Source organism: Siphateles boraxobius, unplaced genomic scaffold (assembly GCF_051911475.1).
Source record: "Siphateles boraxobius isolate OS27281-9 unplaced genomic scaffold, OSU_SipBor_1 3, whole genome shotgun sequence".
Classification (NCBI taxonomy): domain Eukaryota; kingdom Metazoa; phylum Chordata; class Actinopteri; order Cypriniformes; family Leuciscidae; genus Siphateles; species Siphateles boraxobius.
The window spans coordinates 874198-898189 of NW_027508919.1; the positions used below are offsets into that span (position 1 = coordinate 874198).

General features: G+C 38.5%; 1 protein-coding gene across 1 annotated transcript in view; it reads left to right on the forward strand.

Moving 5' to 3' along the window:
* The first annotated feature begins 296 nt into the window (after positions 1-296).
* trpc7b (transient receptor potential cation channel, subfamily C, member 7b) overlaps positions 297-23992 on the forward strand; it is an 85153-nt gene continuing 61457 nt past the window's right edge. The window contains exons 1-5 of the mRNA XM_077247245.1: positions 297-313; positions 737-829; positions 1223-1383; positions 8864-9235; positions 16908-17670. Of these exons, the coding sequence (XP_077103360.1) occupies positions 8886-9235; positions 16908-17670 (1113 nt within the window). The 5' untranslated portion in view covers positions 297-313; positions 737-829; positions 1223-1383; positions 8864-8885. The remainder of the gene's footprint in view (positions 314-736; positions 830-1222; positions 1384-8863; positions 9236-16907; positions 17671-23992) is intronic.

A 23992-nucleotide genomic window follows, 5' to 3' on the forward strand; every position in this document is an offset into this window, starting at 1 on the left:
ATTTATGTTTACTGAAATATGTTGAAGTTTCAATCCAATCCTAATCAAACACGTCTTCAAAATGAAGGTACAAATGAGCTTCTGTTATTCGTGTAACTCATGCATCCTCTGAGAAATCTGATCTTGTTCTCATAGGAATGACTGCAATTATGGTATGTTATTTTTTCACAGCATTTCTTGTTTATTCATTTTCCAGGTCCACATTCAGTATGGCTCTCAAGCTGTTTGCAAGCTTTCGAGGTAAAACAACAGTTGGTGTTTGGAGGACTGCTGGCATCACATCTGATGTGAAAGAGACTCAGAGTGCTGTGAGGTATGAGCCTCATATTATTTACTATAACATATTATTTTATTGTGTTTGGTGATCTATATCTGACTGGACCATCATCCAAAACACCATGTCAGAAATAAGAGAGAATAAGATTGTGAAAATGGGTTTATAAATCTGAATTATGTACTTTAGATATTTTATGATATCATATTCAGCTTGAGATGTTTTGTGAATATCATATTCAGCTTGAGATGTTTTGAAGCAGTAAAACATTTCTAAACTTCAGAGTGATTTACATTAGCTTCTGTATTGGGATTGGACAGATTTGCACTTATCATCTTTTTTCAGTCTGTGGGATTGGTGCAAACATGACCGATAAACAGAAATTTTCTGGTTGGATGAGTTGAACAACTGACTGGGGTCATACAGAAATAATCATTTCGATCATAATGTTTCTCTTTACAGATGAGAAACTCCTGAATACAGCAGCAGTGATGTGTGCGTTCATGGGAGAGATTGAATTCAGGTCTTTTCTCCTGCGGCACAAGAGATTCACATGTGAGAGCGGTGATGTTATTTCTGTGTGTTCATATGGTGCTTTATCTACCTATGGACCTTCATAGTTTCCCTCTCTTTTTCCTCCATCCGTCTGATCGCTGTTCAGTTGCAATCTTATTTGTGTGTTTCTGCATTGACAACAAATTGACATAATGTAGTACCTGAACCACACACACACACACACACACGCACACACACATATTTCTACTAAATTGATATACGTCTGTAAATGTGCACATATTTATGTAATACTCATGTGTTTGTTTCACCTGCTATATGTTTATATGTACACAATGTTAAACACACACAAACGAACATGTACTCAAACAGACCACACACTCACACACTCATTATTGGTGTAAACTCTCTCTCCCTCATTCATCCATATTTCAGGGTTTGCTCTGCGGCGAGAGAAAATGATGGAGGGGAAAGTGTGTGTACACAGCCGTTTGCTTAAACGCTGTTTCTGTCTGAGGATGAACAGCTGAGACCAATTACCCGTCCAGAGGAGCCGTTCCTGAGACACACTGAGACGTCAGACCTTCTTTCGTGGGGTGAGACATGCAAGACAGTTCAGAGCTCATTAAATAAGTATTGGCTGTATCAGTAGCCAATGAGCTCGCTGCTCAACCTTCAGATACTGCTCAGCATTTGCTGTAGCAGTTGCAACGCGCTTTCAGAAACCCTCCACCTTCCCCAGCTCCACCTGTATAAATCTGCTACAGGGAATTCATGTACAGCAGCAGCATGTCTTATTCACAGCAGTGTGTTTGGTGTGTATTGGCAGTGGCAAGTCTCATACCTGCTGTACCGCAATAACATCAGAAGCCGTGTAGCAGACCTATCCCGCCAAGACCAAACATATCAACATCGTCATATTCATTCCATGCCAAACACTCTTAGGATCCATCCACACTACTACGTTTTAGTTTAGAAACGGAGAGCTTTTTCTACGGTTGCACTTCCGGTCCAGACTAAAAGCGTCAAAAACGAAGACCTAAAAAGGAGAAGTTTAGAAACGCTGCCGACCCCATTCTGGTGTTTGAATCTCTGGAGGGTGTTTTAGTGAAGACGGGTCAAAACGAAGGACTTTTGAAACGATGACGTGCAGGCTCATGCTCGGCTCTCTGATTGGGTGTCATACAAAGGAAGAAAACACAACAACAGTCTGGACTACCAGTTACGCTAGTGCAAGTAAATTCTGTATTTTACAATGCTATAACTGCCTACATGCGCCGGAGGCAAGCTATTATTCGAGTGATCTGTGACTATTCCCGTGTGCAGCGGCGGTATCGACCGTACATGGAGCGTCGGTTTAGGGTTAAGCCGGGAAGAACCAGCGCATGGTGGGATCATTTTATCAATGAAGTTGTGGTTCCTGAGGAATGGTGCGAAAACTTTCTAAATGTCCAGATCGGCACTTATTAACCTCAGCGAAATCTGAGGAATAGTCAATCTGTTTCCTGTTTACACCGGCACGCGTATGCCGAGTGTAGGTGAATGGTCACGTGATATGCGTTTTCAGTCGTTTTAATGTGGACGGAGATCAATTCTAATACACAGCTAAAACGCTGGTGTGGACGGAGATCGCATTCATTTTAATTCTCCGTTTCTAAACTAAAACGCAGTAGTCTGGATGGGGCCTTAGAGTCGTCATGGCAGAAATGCATTCATAATCAGCATTTCTCTAGATAGACTGATTTGCCATTTTGGATAATATTTTGTTTCTAAATGTTGACTGAAATAAATAAAATATATTTTTTAAATCTTCAGAATTCTCTAATGAAGGTTACATGTGATGCTGCTTTAGAATTCAGTAACTGCATTGGGAGAGTGTTCATAGTGCTGTTAAAGTGCTGTCAGAATGACATTCCCTCTCGTAATCTTAGAGGAGTGTCAGTCGGTCTCAGTCATTTGCATTTCTGCTGTGAGCGGTCGAGCATCTTCAGCAAGATCAAGAGGAACTCAGTAAATTACACAAAAGGCAGGATGTAGTAATGGGTCGTTTGGTCCTCACAGGCCTCCTTATCAGAGCAACCAGACACACTATATTCGGGAAAGCTTTTGCTTATACTATTTGTGCAGTTCTGAATGCATTAATGACCTGCTACTGTCTTATCTATGCTTGTGCATTCTTACATTTCCTTTTTAACAGACATGTGACTGCATGAGTTTTATGTGCAGAGTCAGAGAAAAGCAGAAGAAAGCCTTAAAATGAGAGATTTTCACCGGAGCGGTTTTCTGGCTGTTTAGTAAAAGAGGTTTGAGATTATCTAACAAACATGACACTAACTATCTGGTAACACTTTACAATAAGGTTTCATTCATTCAAGGTTTTTTCTACATTAGCCTGCTTGAACTAACAATGAACAATACTTCTACAACAATGTTCATTACAACATTTACATTTTTAAAATCAAATGTTGTATTTGTTATAATGGCTTAAGATATTGTCTACTAAAATTATAAATGTAAGTGAGTTTATGCTTAAAACAAGAAAAAGTATCTGTTAATGTGGTCAGAAAAACATTGTTTTACCTTTTGATTAAGTTTATTAATAAATACTAATTCATTGTTAGTCATAGAAGAGAATTACAGGACGGTATGTCAAACGTGTCCCATTAGTGATAACTAATAAAACACACTGACAGACTCATTTAAATGTTTTTCTAGAAGCGTTTGAAGCATAAGTCATTATTTGTAGTTGTATAGCATTTTAATAATGTAGTTACTAGTTTTACTGTTTTCACGTTCATTTTTTTAAAGTGTATTTTAAAAATGAGGGGATTTTTATGTTATTCTGCTCTGTTATTTTAATTTATTTTGGTGTTAAGCAAACCATTTTTAAATATTTGAAAACCGGGTTTTTCTTGGTCTTTTAAAATTAGTTAATTTGAGCTAAACTGCAAAAAATGACTCATTCAGAAATCATCATGATTAAACATACAAGCATGATTTCTTAAAGATACAGCTTGCATGATACTAAAAGTCTGATAAAGAGTACAAAATGGTAATGAAAAACTACATTTGTGGTGGGAGAAGAAACCTTGACTGAGATTATAAGTGGACTTATTATGAGTTTATGTGGAACCGACTGCAGTTTGGTGTCCCAGATCTTTAACCCTGTGCAGCAGACTGTTGTTAAAGACGCTGTGAACATTGAGGTGTTTATGTGGTTTCAAGCGTTCTGTCCACAATGTGAAGTGACAGCCAGATCGGGAGGGTCAGACCACAGCTGAGGGTGAGCAGAAGAGGTGGACGCATTATTGATCTGAGCGACATGCTGGATTTCTCTCTGCAGGGCTTCAGTTGAATGATTGACAGCTCAGTCCAGACATCTGATTTCTGTGAAGAAGCCGCTTTCACACTACAGTATGCCCGTTTGAGACTGAGATACCAGCTTAGACCAGCTAGGGCTTGAAATTGTCTGGGGTTTGGTACGTATGAACTCATACTGTTTATATGAAACCAATCTAATCTGCATAATATAATCGCTATTGATGATGTATAATTTGCACATGCATTATACATGCACATGCATTGCACATGCTTCACGTTTCATTTAATGCTGTAATTATCTGTGAAGTTTACTAGCAATTTCTGAGTTAAAAAAAAAGGTTCCAAGTAAATCCAGCACCCCAATATTGCTTGGTGTGTGCTAAAGATATTTACAACGACATCAAATGCAGCTTAATGCTTCAGTTATTTTAAAAGTGCATTCAGAAAACTTTTGAAAGCATTACAGCTTCTTCATGAAGATTCCCTTCTGTTGTTTCGTCTAGGTGTGCTCATTTTTGAATAAATATAAAAACAGCGAGAGATAGAGAGCGTACTTTGTAGAGGCCATTGGGGGGAAAAGAGGATTCCAAACGAGAGAGAGAGCGTTTATACATAATGCATGTCAGACCCCAACCCCTCAGAAGATGATCCAGACCTGAGTGTGAATATAGAGAGAAAGAATCTGTGAAGCTCTAATGCCTCCTTTCCTCTGAAAATGAAGTTATTTCTTCTCATCCCTTCCTCTTTCTAAAGTGTTTAAGAGTAAAGGACATTGGATTGAAATACGACAGCTGCTAGATCTCTGTGCTGATCCCGTGAGTTCGTAATCCAAAACATGATCCTGTTCCATCTCCACACTCTTATGATAGATGAAATAAGCTCGAGGTGGATGAATTGTGACATGTGATGATTCTTCTGACCGGCAGTCTTAGACGAAAAGGTTCTGTATCTTAACGTTTCTGTCAGGCGCTTCATGTTTAGAACCTTTTAGGGGTTCCATCATGGGATAAGTTTATGGATTTAGTTTTAGTTAAATCATTTTGTTTTAATTATTTTTTATTATAATTAAATTTCATGAATTAAACTGCTGGTAAAGAAATTAGGCAATCATTTAAGACATTTCTCCTTAATAGAAACTTTTTTTAGCATAAAGCGTTCTTTAAAATTGAGTCAAGAACCCTAGAGATCTACAATCCTAATGAACCTTCTTTCTAAGAGAGTGTATTGTACGTACAGTAAAACATACTATATATGGGTATGTGTGTAAAATCTATCAAATCAATAATCACATTTGTTCAAGTCCTAACATTTGCAATTAAGTCTAAAGCTTATTTTTAGCGGAAATGTATTTTCTTGCCATGAAGTACATTTTATTTCAATTACATTTTTGACGGTTTAAAATATAATGAATATATTGATATCATTCACATCATGTATTAACACCAGCGCTCTCCAGCACTGGAAAGCTTTTCTGATATTAACTCGGGTCCTAAAGCTCTTGTCTGATCATAACCCTTCTTTTTCCAGTGATATTCCTCTGGCCTTTTCTCTTTTGTAATGTCTCTCAGCCATCTCTCTTTCTACAGTCTTCAAATCTCCCTCTTGCTCACTCACTCTCTCTCCTCCCCTATCATGAGTGGACACGCCCCCTACTGCTGATTGTCGCTCTCTCTCTCTCCTCCCCCATAATGAGTGACACGCCCCCTACTGCTGATTGGCTCACTCTCTCTCCTCCCCCATCATGAATGACACACCCCCTACTGCTGATTGGCTCACTCTCTCTCCTCCCCCATCATGAGTGGACAAGTCCCCTACTGCCGATTGGCTCATTCACTGTCTGTCCTCCCCATCATGAGCGGACATGCCCCCTACTGCTGATTGGCTCACCCTCCTCGCCCATCATGACTGGACACGCCCCCTACTGCTGATTCGCTCACTGTCACTCCTCCCCCATCATGAGCGGACATGCCCCCTACTGCTGATTCGCTCACCCTCCTCGCCCATCATGACTGGACACGCCCCCTACTGCTGATTCGCTCACTGTCACTCCTCCCCCATCATGAGTGGACAAGTCCCCTATTGCTGACTGGCTCACTCACTGTCTCTCCTCCCCTATCATGAGTGGACACGCCCTCTACTGCTGATTGGCTCACCCTCTCCTCGCCCATTTTGATTGGACACGCCCCCTACTGCTGATTGTCTCAATCTCTCCTCCCCCATCATGAGTGACACGCCCCCTACTGCTGATTGGCTCACTGTCTCTCCTCCCCCATCATGAGTGGACAAGTCCTCTACTGCTGACTGGCTCACTCACTGTCTCTCCTCCCCTATCATGAGTGGACACGCCCTCTACTGCTGATTGGCTCACCCTCTCCTCGCCCATTTTGATTGGACACGCCCCCTACTGCTGATTGTCTCTCTCTCTCTCCTCCCCCATCATGAGTGACACGCCTCCTACTGCTGATTGGCTCACTCTCTCTCCTCCCCCATCATGAATAACACACCCCCTACTGCTGATTGTCTCTCTCTCTCCTCCCCCATCATGAGTGACACGCCCCCTACTGCTGATTGGCTCACTCTCTCTCCTCACCCATCATGAATGACACACCCCCTGCTGCTGATTGGCACACTCTCCCTCCTCCCCCATCATTAATGACACACCCCCTACTGCTGATTGGCTCGCTCTCTCTCCTCCCCCATCATAAGACTGAAACATTGATTGCAGTTAGAAACTGTGTGGAATGGATATTTGGAGTGATATGGATGAGGAGAGGGAACATCATGCCTCCTGATTTCAGTAGAAAGTGGAGTGATTGTATACACTCTCAGTGTCATGAGGAGCTCAGGCTTACTCCATGTGTGTGTTTGTGTGGTGTGTGTGTCTGATTTTGTCCAATTAATCCCTCACTCCGGATGTTCCTAGAATGCCCATCAGACACAGGAAGAGACCCGGGGCCATCACACACACACACACACACACACACACACACACACACACACACACACACACACACACACACACACACACACACACACACACACACACACACACACACACACACACACACACAGGTACCTGTTTAGCATCACAAACACTCTAATCATCTTCTCTGCAGTGCTCAGAATATTTTATTTCTTACATTGTGATTGTCCAATCAATCACAGTAGCTGCATTTTATTATATTTCTCTATCTTTTGCTCATTTGCTGAGTTAATTCCGTTTTTCCTTGCTTTAGTCATTTTGTTGCTTATTTTTTGGCACTATTTTCCATGAAGCTCCTTTGAATCTATTGTGAAATGCAGCAAACAAAAGTAACAATCACTGTAGGTTCTAGGTACATTTTTTTGCTATTTTTTTAACAAGAAAAATGATTTTCTCACTCAGTATTTCTGTCTTGTTTTTCAGTATAACATTCTTCAATCAAGATACATTTAAGTGAGATAAGATATTAATTCTTGTTTTCTTGTTTATTTTTCTGACCCCACTGGCAGATTTTTCAGTATAAACTCACTTCATTTTGATACATTTTTCAGACAAAAAAACTTAATACCTGAAGTAATTTTGCTTCTTGAGAAAATTTGATATTTATACTGTAAAACAATTTCTGCATTTCTGCAAACCTTGATACTTCCAGGTCAATAACCCTGATATTGCTGATATTTATTTATTGGATGCTTGCTGAGCTTTTAAGTGTTTGTTTGACCATGAAGCAAATCACGTTTCCACTCGCACGTCCTGCTCACTTTCCCTGATTAAATCCTACGACTCGAGTGCAAATGTTAACCGGTCAGTATTCTGATGTCACAGGCGTGTTTGGTGTTGGTGGGTTTTATGGTTGAGAATACAAAATATGATAGGTGGTTATTAATGTGTAGCTTTGCTGTGAAATCAAAGATCCTCATCAAAATCTGTGTAGTTGACAATAACATGGGCGTGATGAGCTTTTCAAGATGATAAAATTTTTATGAATGCAAAGATCTACTTTTAAGCTTTTTGCAGTACACATGAATGTTATGCAGCAGGGTTATTATAGTTAACTAAAAAAAACAACAACAACATTTTTTGTCACTTAAAATAAAAGTAAACTGAAATAAAATATAATCTTATTACAACTTTTTAAAATTATTAATAGTATCTCAATTAATCTAAAATAACACTGGCATGCAGTGCGACATTTCATTTTTGTAAAGTACAAATACTTCATGCAGTCTCTCAATTAATATAAGCTTATAAAATGACTTGTATTTTGATTATGAAACCATTACAATAATTTTTAAAACTGCTTTTGTTTGAGTATAGCATATCACTGCATTGCATTGATTTGGTCTTATTAAAGCATATGTTTAGCTCAATAAAACTAGTTAATTTGAAGCTACCAGACAAAACATCCCTGTAGATGTTCAGAATGTCCATCTCACTCTTTTGCATTCAATAAAAGTGAAGGATGACATTAATTGTCAACTAAAACTTTCAAGAAAAGAAAAAAACGGTTTAATTTCTCATTGCATCTTCGTTTGTGTTCCACAGAATGAAAGTAGAGTACATTTGCAGGGTGTCCAGTCCACATACTTTTGACAATTTAGTGCATCAAGCCACACCTCTCTCATTTGTGTGTGTGTGTGTGTGTGTGTGTGTGTGTGTGTGTGTGTGTGTGTGTGTGTGTGTGTGTGTGTGTGTGTGTGTGTGAGAAACTCTTCATCCACTTGTTGCTGAAGTTGCGCGTCTCAGTTTCATGAATCCCCTATACTCACCAGATGTGGAGCACGAGCTCTCCCGATGTCTGACGAAGGCGAGGGTCTCCGTGCCTCCTCTTCCCTCTCCTCCTCCTCCTCTTCCTCTCCATCTTCTGCCGGTCAGACTCCTCTCCCTGAGCCGCCAGGACCCCTGAAGCGGCGGGCATCTGCTCCACATCCACGCATCGAGCACCCGCACACCCGATCCAGAGACGCGTCTCCCTGCGGTCCGCTGGAGTTGACCATCAGACGCTCACCTGCGCGTCCCGGGCGATGCAGCGGTGCGTCTCCAGTGCGTGACGGTCTCCAGAACCGCGGACAGCGAGCCGATCATGAGACGCGCCGCCCGGAGGAGGTGATCGAGACCCCGCACAGCTGCGCTCCACCGCACGCGTGAGTCAAACCCTCAGTCTGAGGGACTTTATAACATCTTAATACACAGGGCAGGAATATAGAAACGGACAGATGGAAATGTTTGGCAGGTTACCTAAAACTGCTTCATCTGGTCTATTTTTCAATTAACGGCACGGTTTTTTCCCAAGTCAAACCTATCATTTGATATGACCGAATCAACTTGCTTATACTTTCGGAAAGTCATTTTTAAGGATCGATGGAGATAAAATTGGTATTTAATGTAAGAACAGCATATTTTCCACTTTTACAGTGTAGGATATAACAAAATTAGCCTAATATTTGTAGTGTGATGACTTAAGTCAAACTTAATAAGTTTTATATAAATGGCTAGTTAATTTAATCGCTTGTAATTTGCTTGTAATTTTGCTCTACTTTCTGTTTATCATGCAGTTTTTAATTAAATACTTTAGCATTTATAGTATAATAAATAGTATATAATAGTATAATAATATTTCTTTCAGTTATAGTTCTTGCATTTTTATATAAATTTATAATGTTATTGTATAGTTATAAAAAAATTGCATTGTAATAGGTGTTCTGCGCATTTTGGGCATTAATTAACGATCACCTCAGTTTTTGTAGTCTTGTATTACTTGATAATAGTAACTGTTATCTAACTGATGATTTAGCTAGGATTACTGATCTGATGTCGAAGGTGTTATGATAGAGAGGTTATAATAGTTTCCTGATTGGCGCTCTCCTGTAGGCCTATATGCGCATGCGCTGATCATCATCTTTGCGCTCCTTTGAGTTGGTGCAAAAATCAGGCCGCGAATCACCACGATAAGTCTTTAAATATTGATGTCTGACATTATATCGATGTTTAGCCGGTACTTGCCTGAAAGTGTGTGCGAGGTTGAAAGAAAGAGAGACATGAGAAAATGGTTTGTAGTTTTGGTTCTGGTCTCAAGACACTCCCTGCAGCCTGAGATGAAAACAATAATAACCTGCCAAAATATTCCAGACAAGCTGCCTGTGTCCTCATCTGATCCGCTTCAGCGGTGATAATACTGCAGGCAGAATCAGACCTTCATTAATCTCCATGTCAATCTCCAGATGAGACTCGACTTGAGCATGACTGGAATTATTTTCCAAAAGCCTCACCGGATTCTGTCATCATTTTTATCAACTTTATGTCCATATAAAGCTGTATGACTGTCTTTTGTTGGAACAAAAAAGAAGAAATTGAAAAATGTTCTTGCTGATTTTATTCTCATATAGCCTACTCTGAAAGAATAAGTCGTATGGATACTTAATGAACTATTTTGAGGTTATACGCTCCAAAATAGTTCATTAAGTATCCATACGACTTATTCACTACACTAAAAGTCTTCTGAAGTCATACAATAGCTTTGTGTGAAAAACAGACCAAAATTGCTTTTTGTACGCTTGGGAGCTTGTCCTTGGTCGCTGTGTACTTTCATTGTGTAGAAAAGAGTGGTGTGAAAATGAACTCCATCTCATTGAGAATGAGGGCAATGGTTCATTTTTGGGTGAAATATCTCTTTAAATGTATCTTTTATAACATGGACACAAATCATATGACAGTATTTAATTACAGTATAACAGAGTAACAATCAATAATAGATACAAAAGAGAACAACAACAAAAACAGTTAGGGAGACAATGATTATAATCATAATAATATCAGAAATAGAGAAAAAAGAGATAAAGAAAAACAGTAAGATAGTGTTTTTTTCGCTTATGTATTTTCCGATACAGAGAGATTTACAAAATATTGTTGAAATATACCTTAAAATGTGGTTTATTTTGCACGTATGAGAAAATTATCCAGGAGAAAATCATAAGACCTTCATGTCATGCACTTAAAGTTTTGTAAGTGCTCACTTATTTATAATAATTCAGCAATTCAGATTGGTTTCAATAAGCCACACTCATCTACAAATGCATTCTCATCAATAAAAGCTGTGATGTAAGTAAATTGCAGAAATGCATTGCTAAAAATGGTTCAGTCTGATACAAAATGGATTATATAATCAGATAATTATGTATGTGTGTCTGTGTTGTTGATTTTCATCTTTGGTTTTTATGCAGGGTAGGTAGCTCCCTTAAACCTTAGTTAGCTTCTGTTTTGTTCATTATTTTAGGCCATGCTCTCTCCTGAAGACTTATTCCCGCCTTGTGTTAACCTTTTTGAGATATGAAGGAAATAAATACTTTTACTTTCCTTAAAGTTGTGTATGTTTTCACTCTGAGACTGAGGCTGAAGTGTGTTCTCAACGTGTTTTTAAGTCTCTGTTACTTTTTTTTAATTATCATATTTTCTTTTCTTTTGTTACCTCCCCTCCTGACCCCTAGACAGGGAGGAGAACGTAACATATGTATATCTATCCTTAGATCATTGTACGGTTAGATTAGCACCATGTCGCAGTTCAGATTCAGATGTCTCGTGTGCTTCACATGAGAAGTGCACTATGTAGGGTGTTTCAGTCAGGTGCCATGTGAGGACGCTGCCTTAGAAGGGAGCTGAGCTGCTCATGTAGACTATGTTTGTACACTTGTGTTTGTAGGAGCCGGTCACTTCCAGTGTTTATTTAATATTATTTGTATACTTTATCGTGTTTATTCATGTTTAAAAACTCTGGTCACGTCCTAGTCACCGCTTCTTCTTCCTCATTTTTTCTCTTCATTTTTCCCCCAGCATAAAATATCAACAGAACCTCCATCATTTCAAAGCGTTTATAACGAGGATCATCACTTCTTTTATCTCAGTCTTTCCGCTCTGTTTCATCTGTCTCACTTCTCTGCCTTGTAGTCTTCCTCTCTCTCATTGTGATTCCAGCTGGTCCTTTCATTCTTTGTGCTGATGAGGAGCAAATGCTCTATCTTTATGCTGATGCTGGTACGAGAGAGCAGAGAGAAAAATGAGAGGTGATCTTTACAGTAGGATGAAAGGATAGAAAAATGTCTTTCTCTGTGATTGTGTGTCCGTCGAGATAATAAGCTCCACATTTTCTCCATATGGATGGGCTCATAAATCATTCCCTGTTTAAACTTCACTCATAATAATCCTAAACTGTCAGATCAGACTCAAGCACATCATGTAGTCATTAAAGCAGCTGTGTGTTATACATGCGTTCTCATGTGCAAGTTTGATGTTCACTGCATTGGTAGTTTGACTTCCTGACGATGCTTTTAAAACACTGATCTGTTTGTTTAAGCAGCCGGCAAGTCAGTGGAGTGAGTTTGAACTTTGAACCTGTTTGGGAGAACAATGGCAGACTCAGCTAAGAGCATACGTCATGTGAATAATTTTTTGTTCTGCTAAAAATGTAAATATGTAAATCAATAGATATGTTTGCATGGACACCTTTTGTTTAAATCGGAATGAAATTATTCCGATTGATGAATCCGAACATAGTTTTTACATGAACGCTAAATAAAGTGATTGGGTTGATGTTAGATTAAACCTTAAAATTGGATTTAGTCATTTGACATGCGCAAACTGCAAGAGTTTCCGCTGTTGGCACATAACCATCCTCCTTTTCTTTGTTTTAAAAAGTAGACTTAATATTGATCTAATTCTGGTCCTAATTAGGAGACGATGAGCAAACAAAGGTTTGTGCTGTGCTGCTTACATTATCAAGCAGTAAAAACTGTACTTTCACACATAAAACAAGGAGTCTGTGGAAATATGAACTGTCCTGCACCACTTCACAGACATTGAGTGTAATGAGATTTTTAGATTGACATGACAGTCATTTATAACATTATTTTCAACAACAACAACAGCTCTTTCTGTGTGTCATGTCATTAATACAAAGTTATGTCATGAAACTCTAGATGGCGCAGGCTGATAGGTCCTTAACTCAACCTGCTTGCAATCACATTATTCTAGGGCACAGCTGATTGGTTCCTGCTGTATCAGTAGCCAATGAGCTCGCTGCTCAACTTTCAAATACTTGGTCAGCATTTTCTGTAGCAGTTTTCAATGCGCTTTCAGAAACCTTCCACCTTCCCCAGCTCCACCTGTATGAATCTGCTACAGGGAATTCATGTACAGCAGCAGCATGTCTTATTCACAGCAGTGTGTTGTGTGTGTATTGGCAGTGGCAAGTCTCATACCTGCTGTACCGCAATAACATCAGAAGCCGTGTAGCAGACCTATCCCGCCAAGACCAAACATATCAACATCGTCATATACATTACCATGCCGAACTCTCTAGGCGTGTGTCCACAAAAGCGTTTTTAGCCAGCTGAAAACGCTAGACGCTCTGCTGAAAACGCCTAGCTGTGGGCGCTTGAGAGCATTGTGACAGCGCTATGTTTTTTCAGTTGAGACGCTTCGTTGCCATGATACAGAGTATCCGCGGCACAGTTTACTTGTAACTGATTTTGCAGATGATTTGTTTCATACTAAAATTAATTTTTCATCCATTTTATTCGGTTAGCTCTGCTGGTTGACGTCGTTGTACAGAAAGAATGTTGTGACAGTTGGTCGGTGTGGTATTAGTCCCGCCCCTCCTCCACTGTGATTGGACGGCTGGGTAAAATGTGACAGTGATGAGCACTGCGTTTACCCAAAGTTGAACATTCTTCAACTCTCGGCGACCTGTAAAAAACGCTGAACGCTCAGCGCTTCAGTGTGAAAATAGCGCTCAGCGCCTCGTTACGCTCATGGCGTTTAAAAAATGCGGCGCTCCCATTAAAAACAATTGACAATTGAGCCAGCCGCGTGAAAAAAACGCTTTGGTGGACACGCGGCCATAAAGTCGTCATGACTGAACACAATTTCTACATCATTGCACAAGTGCAGAACTTGCCAGGTTTGGTTGTCAATCGAATCAAGTCTTTACATGTCCTATTGAACGGACTATAAAAGGTTTAAACCACCCCTTACAATCCCAAAGATATATTTTAATCGCATTTGGCCAATTCATTCGATTGAACTTTATTCAGACTGTGCTACCAAGTTCAATAAGTCTGAATACAAATGGATTATCAGGGTTCCAGTAAATGCAGCCAATGATATGTAGATCTCACTGCATCATATCAAAGCACCTAGCAACCACCCAGAACACCATAGCAACGCACAGCAGCAGCAGAAATATAGCAATATTTTTAACTTGATTTTATATTAAGTAAACAATGCTTAAAATCTATTCCCTTTTGTGCCACTAGTTGTACCACATAAATCACACGTTTAATCAGACACTTCTGAAAGTGAAACTCATGCACCTGCAACTGTGTGTGAGAGAGAGACAGACATATCTTGAGGATCTTAATGACCTCACACACACAGAGCTGTCTATCTGTGCTCAGCATGTCTCTCTCTCGAGTGCGACGCTCTTTCATGTCCCTCAGGGAACTCGCGCTGTTAGAATTGGTTCCATTTTCACCCACTCTTTTCTGCGTTTGATGTGTCAGAGAGAGCGCTGTGTAATCATCTTTCCCATGTCTTTTTATCACTTCAGCCTTTTATCCGTCTCTGAGGAGCACAGTGTCAGTTAACTGGTGGGCCACACCACTATACATAACTACAATTTTAGATTTTTTGAAGAAGTGGTTTCCAAGAGCATTGGTAGATGGTTCCCAATGTGTTGCTAGGACATTATGTGGCTGCTAGGGTGTCGCTTTATATTTTAGTACTTCAACTTCAGCTAAATGAAAATTTTGCTCAATTACAAATTATTTAAAGTTTTGCGATTTTCACTTTCTGGGTTTATTGTGTATTCGTGTGTGTTTTCATGAAAGCAGACAGTGTTTTTGTTTCGTAGCTGGTTGTGACTTGCTGCAATTTGCAGTAGTATGTCACTCTGAGACAGATTTTGAAAGCATTTGGAAATAAAATGTTCAGAGCAGCACAGCATGTACCAGACGACATATTGATCTGCTCGCTACATGTATGTTTCATGTGTTTGTGTGTGTATATTTACGTTTACAATGGTGTGTGTGTGTATGTGTGTGTGTGTGTGTGTGTGTGTGTGTGTGTGTGTGTGTGTGTGTGTGTGTGTGTGAGAGAGAGAGTGTGTGTGTGAATGGTCGGTGCTGAGTAAATGGATTTTCTCCAGAGGCGCTTTTGTATGTGTGCAATTTCAGACAAGACTGATCAAGAGGACAAAAATTGATATGCTTTTTAAACAAACATAGCAACTGCATTTTCCAATCATCATGTCATTTTTAAAGAGTGATATATCCACTCTCATCTAGAAATGACAAAACACAAGTGTGTGTATTTTATCCCAAAATTGTTGAAATCATGGCAATTTCTTAGCTTTTGTTCCCACTCTTGAACATCACGTGCATGACAGTGTGAGACCTATAGAAAAACCTGCAACCCCGAGCTGATCTCTGATGTCATTGATTATTGGTCCAATCATAGGTCAGATTGACTCATGTGGAGTGAAAGGCCAATTTAGCAACTTCTAAAAGCAGAGCTGTGATTGGCTGTTTTAGGCCATCCGTCTATTGACAAACAGTCATGGATTGAATCTCGTGCTGTGCAGTGAACTGAGTGTGTTTTATTTAACTAGTCTAATCTGCTCTTTTTAACACTTCAGCTGCAGCCTTTTACAGTTTGTGTTGTTTTCCCAATGTTACTTTACTATCATTACTATTTTATCATAGTATTTATTCTACATAGTTATTTTTTATATTTTTCTTTTCATTCAAATATTGTTTTTTGTGTGTGTTTTTATTTTTAATATTGTTATTTTTTAATGTCTATATTTTAGTACTTCAACTTCCGCTAAATAAAAATGTTGCTCAATTTCAAATTTTTGAAAGTTTTGAGAGCAAAAATTGTGAACGTTTTTTTTAGCTTTAGGTAACAACTGTAAAATCATATCAGGTGATCTTTATTGTTATTCTGCGATATGTAGAGTATAGTATGTGTTAAAGAATCACAGCCTTTATAAAAAAAGTTTATATAACTAAATATATAAACAGTTTTATATCTCAGTTAAATAGTAGCAGAAAAACTGATTTTATTTTATTTCCTAAAATACTCCTGGTCCTATTGATCATGCTATATTGAATTGTAAAAAATAGCTTTACATGCATCCAAAGAAAAACACACTTTATTTTTCTCATAATATCCACTGCAGCATCAGCTCTTTTCTCTGCGTCTGAAACGCTTCGATCAAGGATTCAGTCTCTCTAAACCCCGCCTCTCTGAGAGCTGCTCTGCTGTGATTGATCAGAAGTTAGAGTCTGCTGTGATTGGTCAGAAAACAAACGCTCATTATCATATCTGAATCTCAGCTCTTGACACACAGTGATACGAATGAACAGTAACGATCGCGTGGGTTTTACCGTATCAATCTCATCAAAGTGGATTTGCTTTGTCAGCAGAAAACAGCGTCTTCTCGACATGAACAACACGAACCAAACTCTTCCAGTCTCAGATAAACTACAGTGTTTAAGGGCGGGGCAAAGTAGGTGTCATTTACGGACAGCACTTTAAAACCATAGGCTGAAATTATGCAAATTAGTTACAAACCCACTTCGAAACTTTAAAGAGCTTTTACATTCACAAACATCTCTGCATGAAAGGTAACAGTGTTATAGGGGCACTTTAACTTGATGATGGATAAAGCAAGTTCTTCATTGAATATCCTGTACCTCATTACAAATAATATGGATTGCGATTAAGTGTTCTTTGCTAATTTATTTTTGAACTTTCTCTCAGGTCAGAGGTCATGAATCGCAGGCACACCACCCTGCGAGAGAAGGGCCGTCGTCAGGCGATCCGAGGCCCTGCTTACATGTTCAACGAACGTGGCTCCAGTCTCACGGTGGAGGAGGAGCGTTTCCTCGATGCTGCGGAGTACGGGAACATTCCTGTCGTCCGCAAGATGCTGGACGAGTCCAAAACACTCAACTTCAACTGCGTGGACTACATGGGTCAAAACGCGTTACAGCTGGCAGTCGGCAATGAGCACCTGGAGGTCACAGAGCTCCTCCTGAAGAGAGATGGAATGGCTCGCGTGGGCGACGCGCTTCTTTTAGCGATCAGCAAAGGGTACGTGCGAATCGTGGAGGCCATTTTGGCTCATCCGGCGTTCGCGGGTGGTTTGAGACTGACTTTGAGCCCGCTGGAGCAGGAGCTGAGGGACGACGACTTCTACGCCTACGACGAGGACGGGACACGTTTTTCACACGACGTGACGCCGGTGATTCTGGCCGCTCACTGTCAGGAGTACGAGATCGTACACATCCTGCTGATGAAGGGCGCCAGGATCGAGCGACCACACGACTACTTCTGCAAGTGCTACGAGTGCACGGAGAAACAGAGACGCGATTCTTTCAGTCACTCGAGATCGCGCATGAACGCGTACAAAGGGCTCGCTAGCGCCGCCTACCTGTCGCTGTCCAGCGAAGATCCCGTACTGACGGCTCTGGAGCTCAGCAACGAACTCGCACGACTCGCCAACATAGAGACGGAGTTTAAGGTGAGAAATATGTTATTACTAGAACCAGAGCAAACAAAAATGGCTTATTTAGTCAATTCTAATCCAGCTGTATAGCGCTTTTCACAATGCACATTGTTTAAAGCAGCTTTACAAAAAATCACGATGTTTTAAAAAAAAAGATTGCAAAATCAATAGGGGAATACAGAGTCATACAAAACACTTTAATCTATAAAAAATTAAGACCATAATTCTGCATTTTGTATCAAAAAAATAGTCAGAAGTATCCTTTTCAACTGCTGAGATGTCTTAACAGCTTTACGATTGTTCTGTATTGAATTCAGAGAGTCGTAAAAAATCTTTTAAGTCAGTGGAAGATAGTCTACCATTTGAAAATCACGACGTTTGTTAATGTTGATAATATCTTAACATCTTTATTTAGCAGATTAGAGCTGGACGACAACAAAGTTTATATTTTACGATGATGCGAGTAGCTGTTGGTATTTGCAATACATCGTCCTATGCGAGTGAAATATATGTGCTGTATGTGGAAAATGTTGGACAAACTTATACATAAAGAGCTGGCAATAATATAGTAGCATTCTGCGATGAGATTTGCTATATAGTATATATAATTTTACGTGAATATAATGTATGTATTTATGGAAAGAAAAGTTGGCCATACACTGCTGGTCAACATTTAGATTTTATGTTTTTGAAAGACGTATGTTATTCTCACCAAGGCAACATTTACTTGATCAAAAATACAGTAATTTAGATTTTTTAAAAAATAGAATGCATTAAATAGATCAAACGTGACAATAAATGCATTAATGATGTTATAAAAGATTCTTATATTTTAAATAAACACTGTTCTTTTGAACTTTCTATTTATCAAAGAATCCTGAAAATTAAACTTTGCATAAAAGTAATAAATAACATTTTAAAAACTATTCTAATAGAAAACTTATTTTAACTTGTAATAATAGTTCTGTAATTTTGATCAAGTAAATGCAGCCTTGTTAAGCATAAAAGATTAATAAAATCCTAATTATTCCAAACTTTTAACCAGTTGTGTATCCAACTTTAGGTTACACTTTATTTTAAGGTGTCATTTTTACAGTATAATTATATATTTCAGTACTGGGTAATATTAATTAACAACATGTACTCCCTATAGGGTTATGGTTTGGTTTCAGGGTTAGTTGCATGTACAGTATTTATGCATAATTTACTGTTATTACTATGGTAAGTACATGGACATATGTAACAACTTTACATAAAGAGCTGGGGGTACCACTTTATTTTAATGTCCTTGTTACATATACTTACCATAGTAATAATAGTAAATTATGCATAATTACATGCAATTAACCATCAACCAAATCCTAATCCTACCCTAACCCTATAGTAGGTGCATGTGGTTCATTAATATTACTCAGTACTTAAATATATAATTACACTGTAACGCGGACACCTTAAAATAAAGTGTAACCGAGCTGGGCGACAATATTGTTACATTTTGTAACAAAATAAAAAGAGGCAGCTGAGATTTGCTATATTGTATATATCGCTATATGCGTATTCAGTTGGATATAAAACATATTTCAAACTTTATATAGCTGTGCAATTTAGCAATTGCTATAACTTACTTTTGTAACCAATAACCAAAAGTAGAGTTTTTATTGTAATTGTGCATGAGACCTGCAGTCGTTCAGGAGGAATTGAGCACCAGAGGGGTTAGTTTGAGCAGTTTTCTTGACATGTGTGGTGTGAATTGCTCTTTCAGGTGATATACCACCTCATCTCAGTGGCGTTGAGGACAGGACTCGGATTGTTTCTCTCCAGAAGAGGTTTTTATCTGTTAAAGTCGTTCAGTTGTTGATTGAGTCCGGTTTTTTGGGTTGTTTTCCTGTTGCGTCACCGACTTCTGTTGAGCTTCAGTTGGATGACAGATTGTCTTACGTTCTTTTAATTAATGTCCACTCTTATTACAATAATGTGCTGGCAAACTTAAATTCATTTTCTGTTGAAGAAAGCAAGATTTCCAGGACCTGAGGAAGCAAAGCAGCCCCAAACATGCCGTACTTTACAGCTGGCTTGAGGTTTAGATGTTGATGTGGTCTGATTTTGTGTCTTGTTTTGTCCAGAGGTGTTTTGGAGGAATGGTTCACATCAGGCATTGCTTCTGGTCAATAGCAAACTCAGATTTTGTGAGTGGTTTTAAATGAGGTATGGAAACTCTGACCAACATCTTTAATGCACCTCATTGACATTTGAATATCGGCTAAGTGTAAAACGGGTTTACTGTATTTGGGAATATCAAGGTCATATTTCATCACAAATGAAAAGAATAGGCGTGTAATAGATATCATGTATAATATTATGGCATAATAATGTAATATATAGTGTGTGTGTGTGTGTGTGTGTTATAAAAAATACTATTATATTTTAGTATTATTTTGGAAATAAAAAATTAAACCTATTTTAACCCCCTTTTTTACTTAAAAAAAACAAGGACATTGCTGTAATACTAAACTAAACTCAATACAAACAAATACTAATATATTTATAAGTGTTATAGATACTTAAATCAAGTATAAGTTTAAATAATATAGCACTATTTTTATTGAAATAATGAAATGTATATGTAATACCTATGAAATATAAAAAATATATTATATTGCCACAATCCAAAAATAAACAAATAATTGGCTTTATTTTCTTTATGCAAAATCCTTTTACTTCCTTTTTATGTTGGGTCGAACGTGATGCTTTGATGATTTCTCACCCGTTTAGACTCATTGGAGCACATACGGTATACAGAAGTGTGTATAAAGTTGTTATTTGATGTTAGGTAAGGAAAGATAAGAAAAACTCAAACAATATATATAAGGATAACATTTCAGAGGCATGTCTCATCTTCCCTAACTACATTAAAGCAGCAGTGGCACTGAATCTTCAGGCAATACAATCAACTCTCACTGTATGAGACCAATGAAGAACAGTGTGTGGAGAAAGTGTGTGTGTGTGTCTGTAAGAAATGGAGCAGGAAACAACCAAATAATGTACTTTGAAGTTGATATCTGAGCTGACGACTTTTACTTCTCACCCCCAGTGGAAACGGACGTCTTGACCTGTAAGATGAAACTAAAGAAGATAAGAAAGAAGCACAATAGCTCTTAGTGTTGTATTTAAAAAGGATCTATGATGTTTTTTCCATGTTCATTTTTTAGTGTGTAATGTTGCCTGTTTGAACATAAAAATCTCTGCAAAGTCACACAGTTCTTCTCTATATCAGTGTCAGTGTTTCTGAACTCCCTGAAACGCCTCCATTGTAGTCTTGAGTTTCTTCCTGGAACGAACACGTCACAATATTCCTCATTATAATAATTAATACGCAGAATAAAGGGGCGGGGCCTGGTTGAGTTAGTTAGTAGTGTGTTAATCTGGCGGTTATGGTAAGGGGCGGGACATTTCCCAAACACATTCGGAAGCGCTCGACCAATCACAACACACTGATCCAGCCGACCAATCAGAGCACAGTGTGCTTCTCAGAAGGAGGGGCTTCATAGAGACAGAAACTAAACGGAGCGTTACTGACAGACTGGGAAGAGAGGAGCCGCAACAATGGAGAATGAGGAAAATAATGTGTTTTTTGAACATTCAAGCATGAAAACCTGTTCTAGTGGAGCCCAAAAACTAAATTAAGACTTAATATGCCAATATGCCCTCTTTAAAAAATGACTTCTCAGCTCTACTAAATCAATGCAAGTCAAATCTAATGCACGCATGTTTAATGTGAACGTCCCCTTAGAAGGCAGTTGCCTATGTGGACAACTCACTATAAGTTTGAAACAGAGATAATGGACTGGATGTGTGTATGAGGATCAGAAATGAGTAAGTGTGTGTTGGTCAGGGCTCAGATGGTGGCGTGTGTGTCCACTACACAACTGTAAATTAAAGTGTTCTTCACACATGAGTGTGTGTAATTAACTAAAGCTCGTCTGTCTGTGTGTGTGTGTGCACTTGAATTTTAATATGCACGTCTAGTGTTTAAGTAAAGCATCCACACGTTCACCAGAGCAGCATCTGTTACCCAGCACACACTGCTCACTAATGAGTGTGTGTGAGTCTGATCCTCAGGGATCTGATCCGTCTGTGGCCCGAATCAATTCTCCTCCAGAGCCTTTACACACCGCATGTATTCTGAGGCAGATTAAAGATGTTTACAGTACTTTTACCCAGCATCTGATTCAGTCTGTTGTAGTTTCAGTCTCAGATGGATAGAGCGTTCATGGACCATCTGATGCATATTGCGTGCAAACATGGCTTTATAAAAGGCCATTTGAATATGAAAAGCTGTTTTTCCCGCAGGATCATCTTGAATCCGCAGCGATGAAGCCAACCCAGGCCGATAGTGGATTGGTTTGTCAAATCCAATCATTCTCTTTGCTTCTTTCCACGTTGTAAATATAAACTCAGGTATTTGTGTGGCGATCAGACACCGATACGTCTCAGAACTAATTCCCACTGAAGTGCTTCACCTTTAAGAGTCATATGGGCACACAGAGAGTTTGATCTTCAGAAGTGTCATCTGTATTAGCAGCCGATGAAAACAAACCCAGGTTTTATCCTTCCGAAACAGGCGCTTCAGACAAACCAGCAAGGAACAAAAGCCCTGGCGTTGTTTTCCAGCCGTCAATGAGCCGGCTCTCCCAGCGCTCCACGTGTGTCACGATTATCAGTAACATCACATCTGTTTGCTGTGGAGATGAGCTGATGAAATCCTCCCGTTTGTCTCTGAGGATTAGTGGAGGTTTCTAAGGAATGTTCATTAAAACACGAGGCAGGACTCGCTTTAAGAGCAACAGACTCCCGGCGACTCCAGATGATCCTGCGTTTGAAGGACGAATGCAATCCAGCAGAGAATGTTACAAATTAGTGCATTCATTCTGCTAATATGCGAAAATTTTTCATTTATAACTAGTTTAAAAGCGAGACATTATAAATGTATTAAAAATTTAGATATTAATAATAGTTAAAATACTTTTTTTGGTATAAATTAGCGTTATATACTTAAAATATTTACTTTATAATACATAGGGTATTCTTTTCAAATTAGTGCGAACAACGAGTAGCTTCCCATTTTGACAACTTACCCCATTATAGTTACATTTATTCTGCTGAAATGCAGCCATACATGCCTGCCTATATGTATATATATATAAAAGTGTATTAAGTGTCCTTAAGTGAACACACCCATGCTAAAGTTGACTAAAAAGAGGAATAAAAAATAATCCTTTGGAAATTGTACTTAATGCCTTAATTTAAAAAATTAGGAAAAATCCAATCTTTAATGACACCAATTTTCTTTGTGAATGAATAATGTATTGTAAATAAATAAATGTTTTTCCTTAAAATACAGGTTGCGTAAGTCAGGACACCCCTATGTTAAATTCCCATAGAGTCAGGCAGATTTTTATTTTTAAAGACAAGTTATTTCATGGATCCGGGATACTATGCATCATGATAAAGTTCCTTTGGCCTTTGGAATTAAAATATCCCACATCATCACATTCCCTTCACTAGAGATCGGCATGGTGTTATTTCAGTTAGGCTAGTAGCTGGTATGATTTGCATTGGGAGATCTTTTGGAAAGTTCTTCATACCAATCTCTAGGTATGGTGAAGGGATATATATATATGCATATATTTGCTGTTAAATTACCTATAATACAGTTAAATACAGATATAATGTGCTTTTTTATCTTTCTTACTTTAGATATTTTAGTTCTACCAAGGCATTATTTTTAAATCAGTGCAAATAATAAGCAGCTTCTCATTGTGACAACTTGCCCCATTATAGGTTCAATAAATGTTGTTGAACAATTTTTTCCCCCTTGCCATTAATTGTTCAAATGTTTTTAGTCAAGACTTTTTTAATGTCTCTATAAATAAATGTATTTTCCTAAATAAGTGTAGGCTGTGAAGCGTTCACTAGGGTAAAAAGCGTGGCCTGGTTCTCAATCTTGAACATGATTGATCTGGTTTAATAGACATTATTAAACCTCAGTGTGATTCTGTACAGTTGTGAAACAGTCTGTAATTGCACATCACTGTAATTAATCATATTAATGTGAAGTACATGTAACATTAAAGCTGTAATGGAAAATCCATATTATAACTACAGTCATATGCTGAAGGCTGAATATGAAACCATCTGTGCTGAATATTTATGATGAAAGGAAGAGAAATTAAATTATCGTTGTGTGACTGTTTACATTAACGAATTCATTAAGCAAACTCTTCACTCCAACATGATTTACAAGTGAGAATATGAGCAATTTATCATAAATGATAAT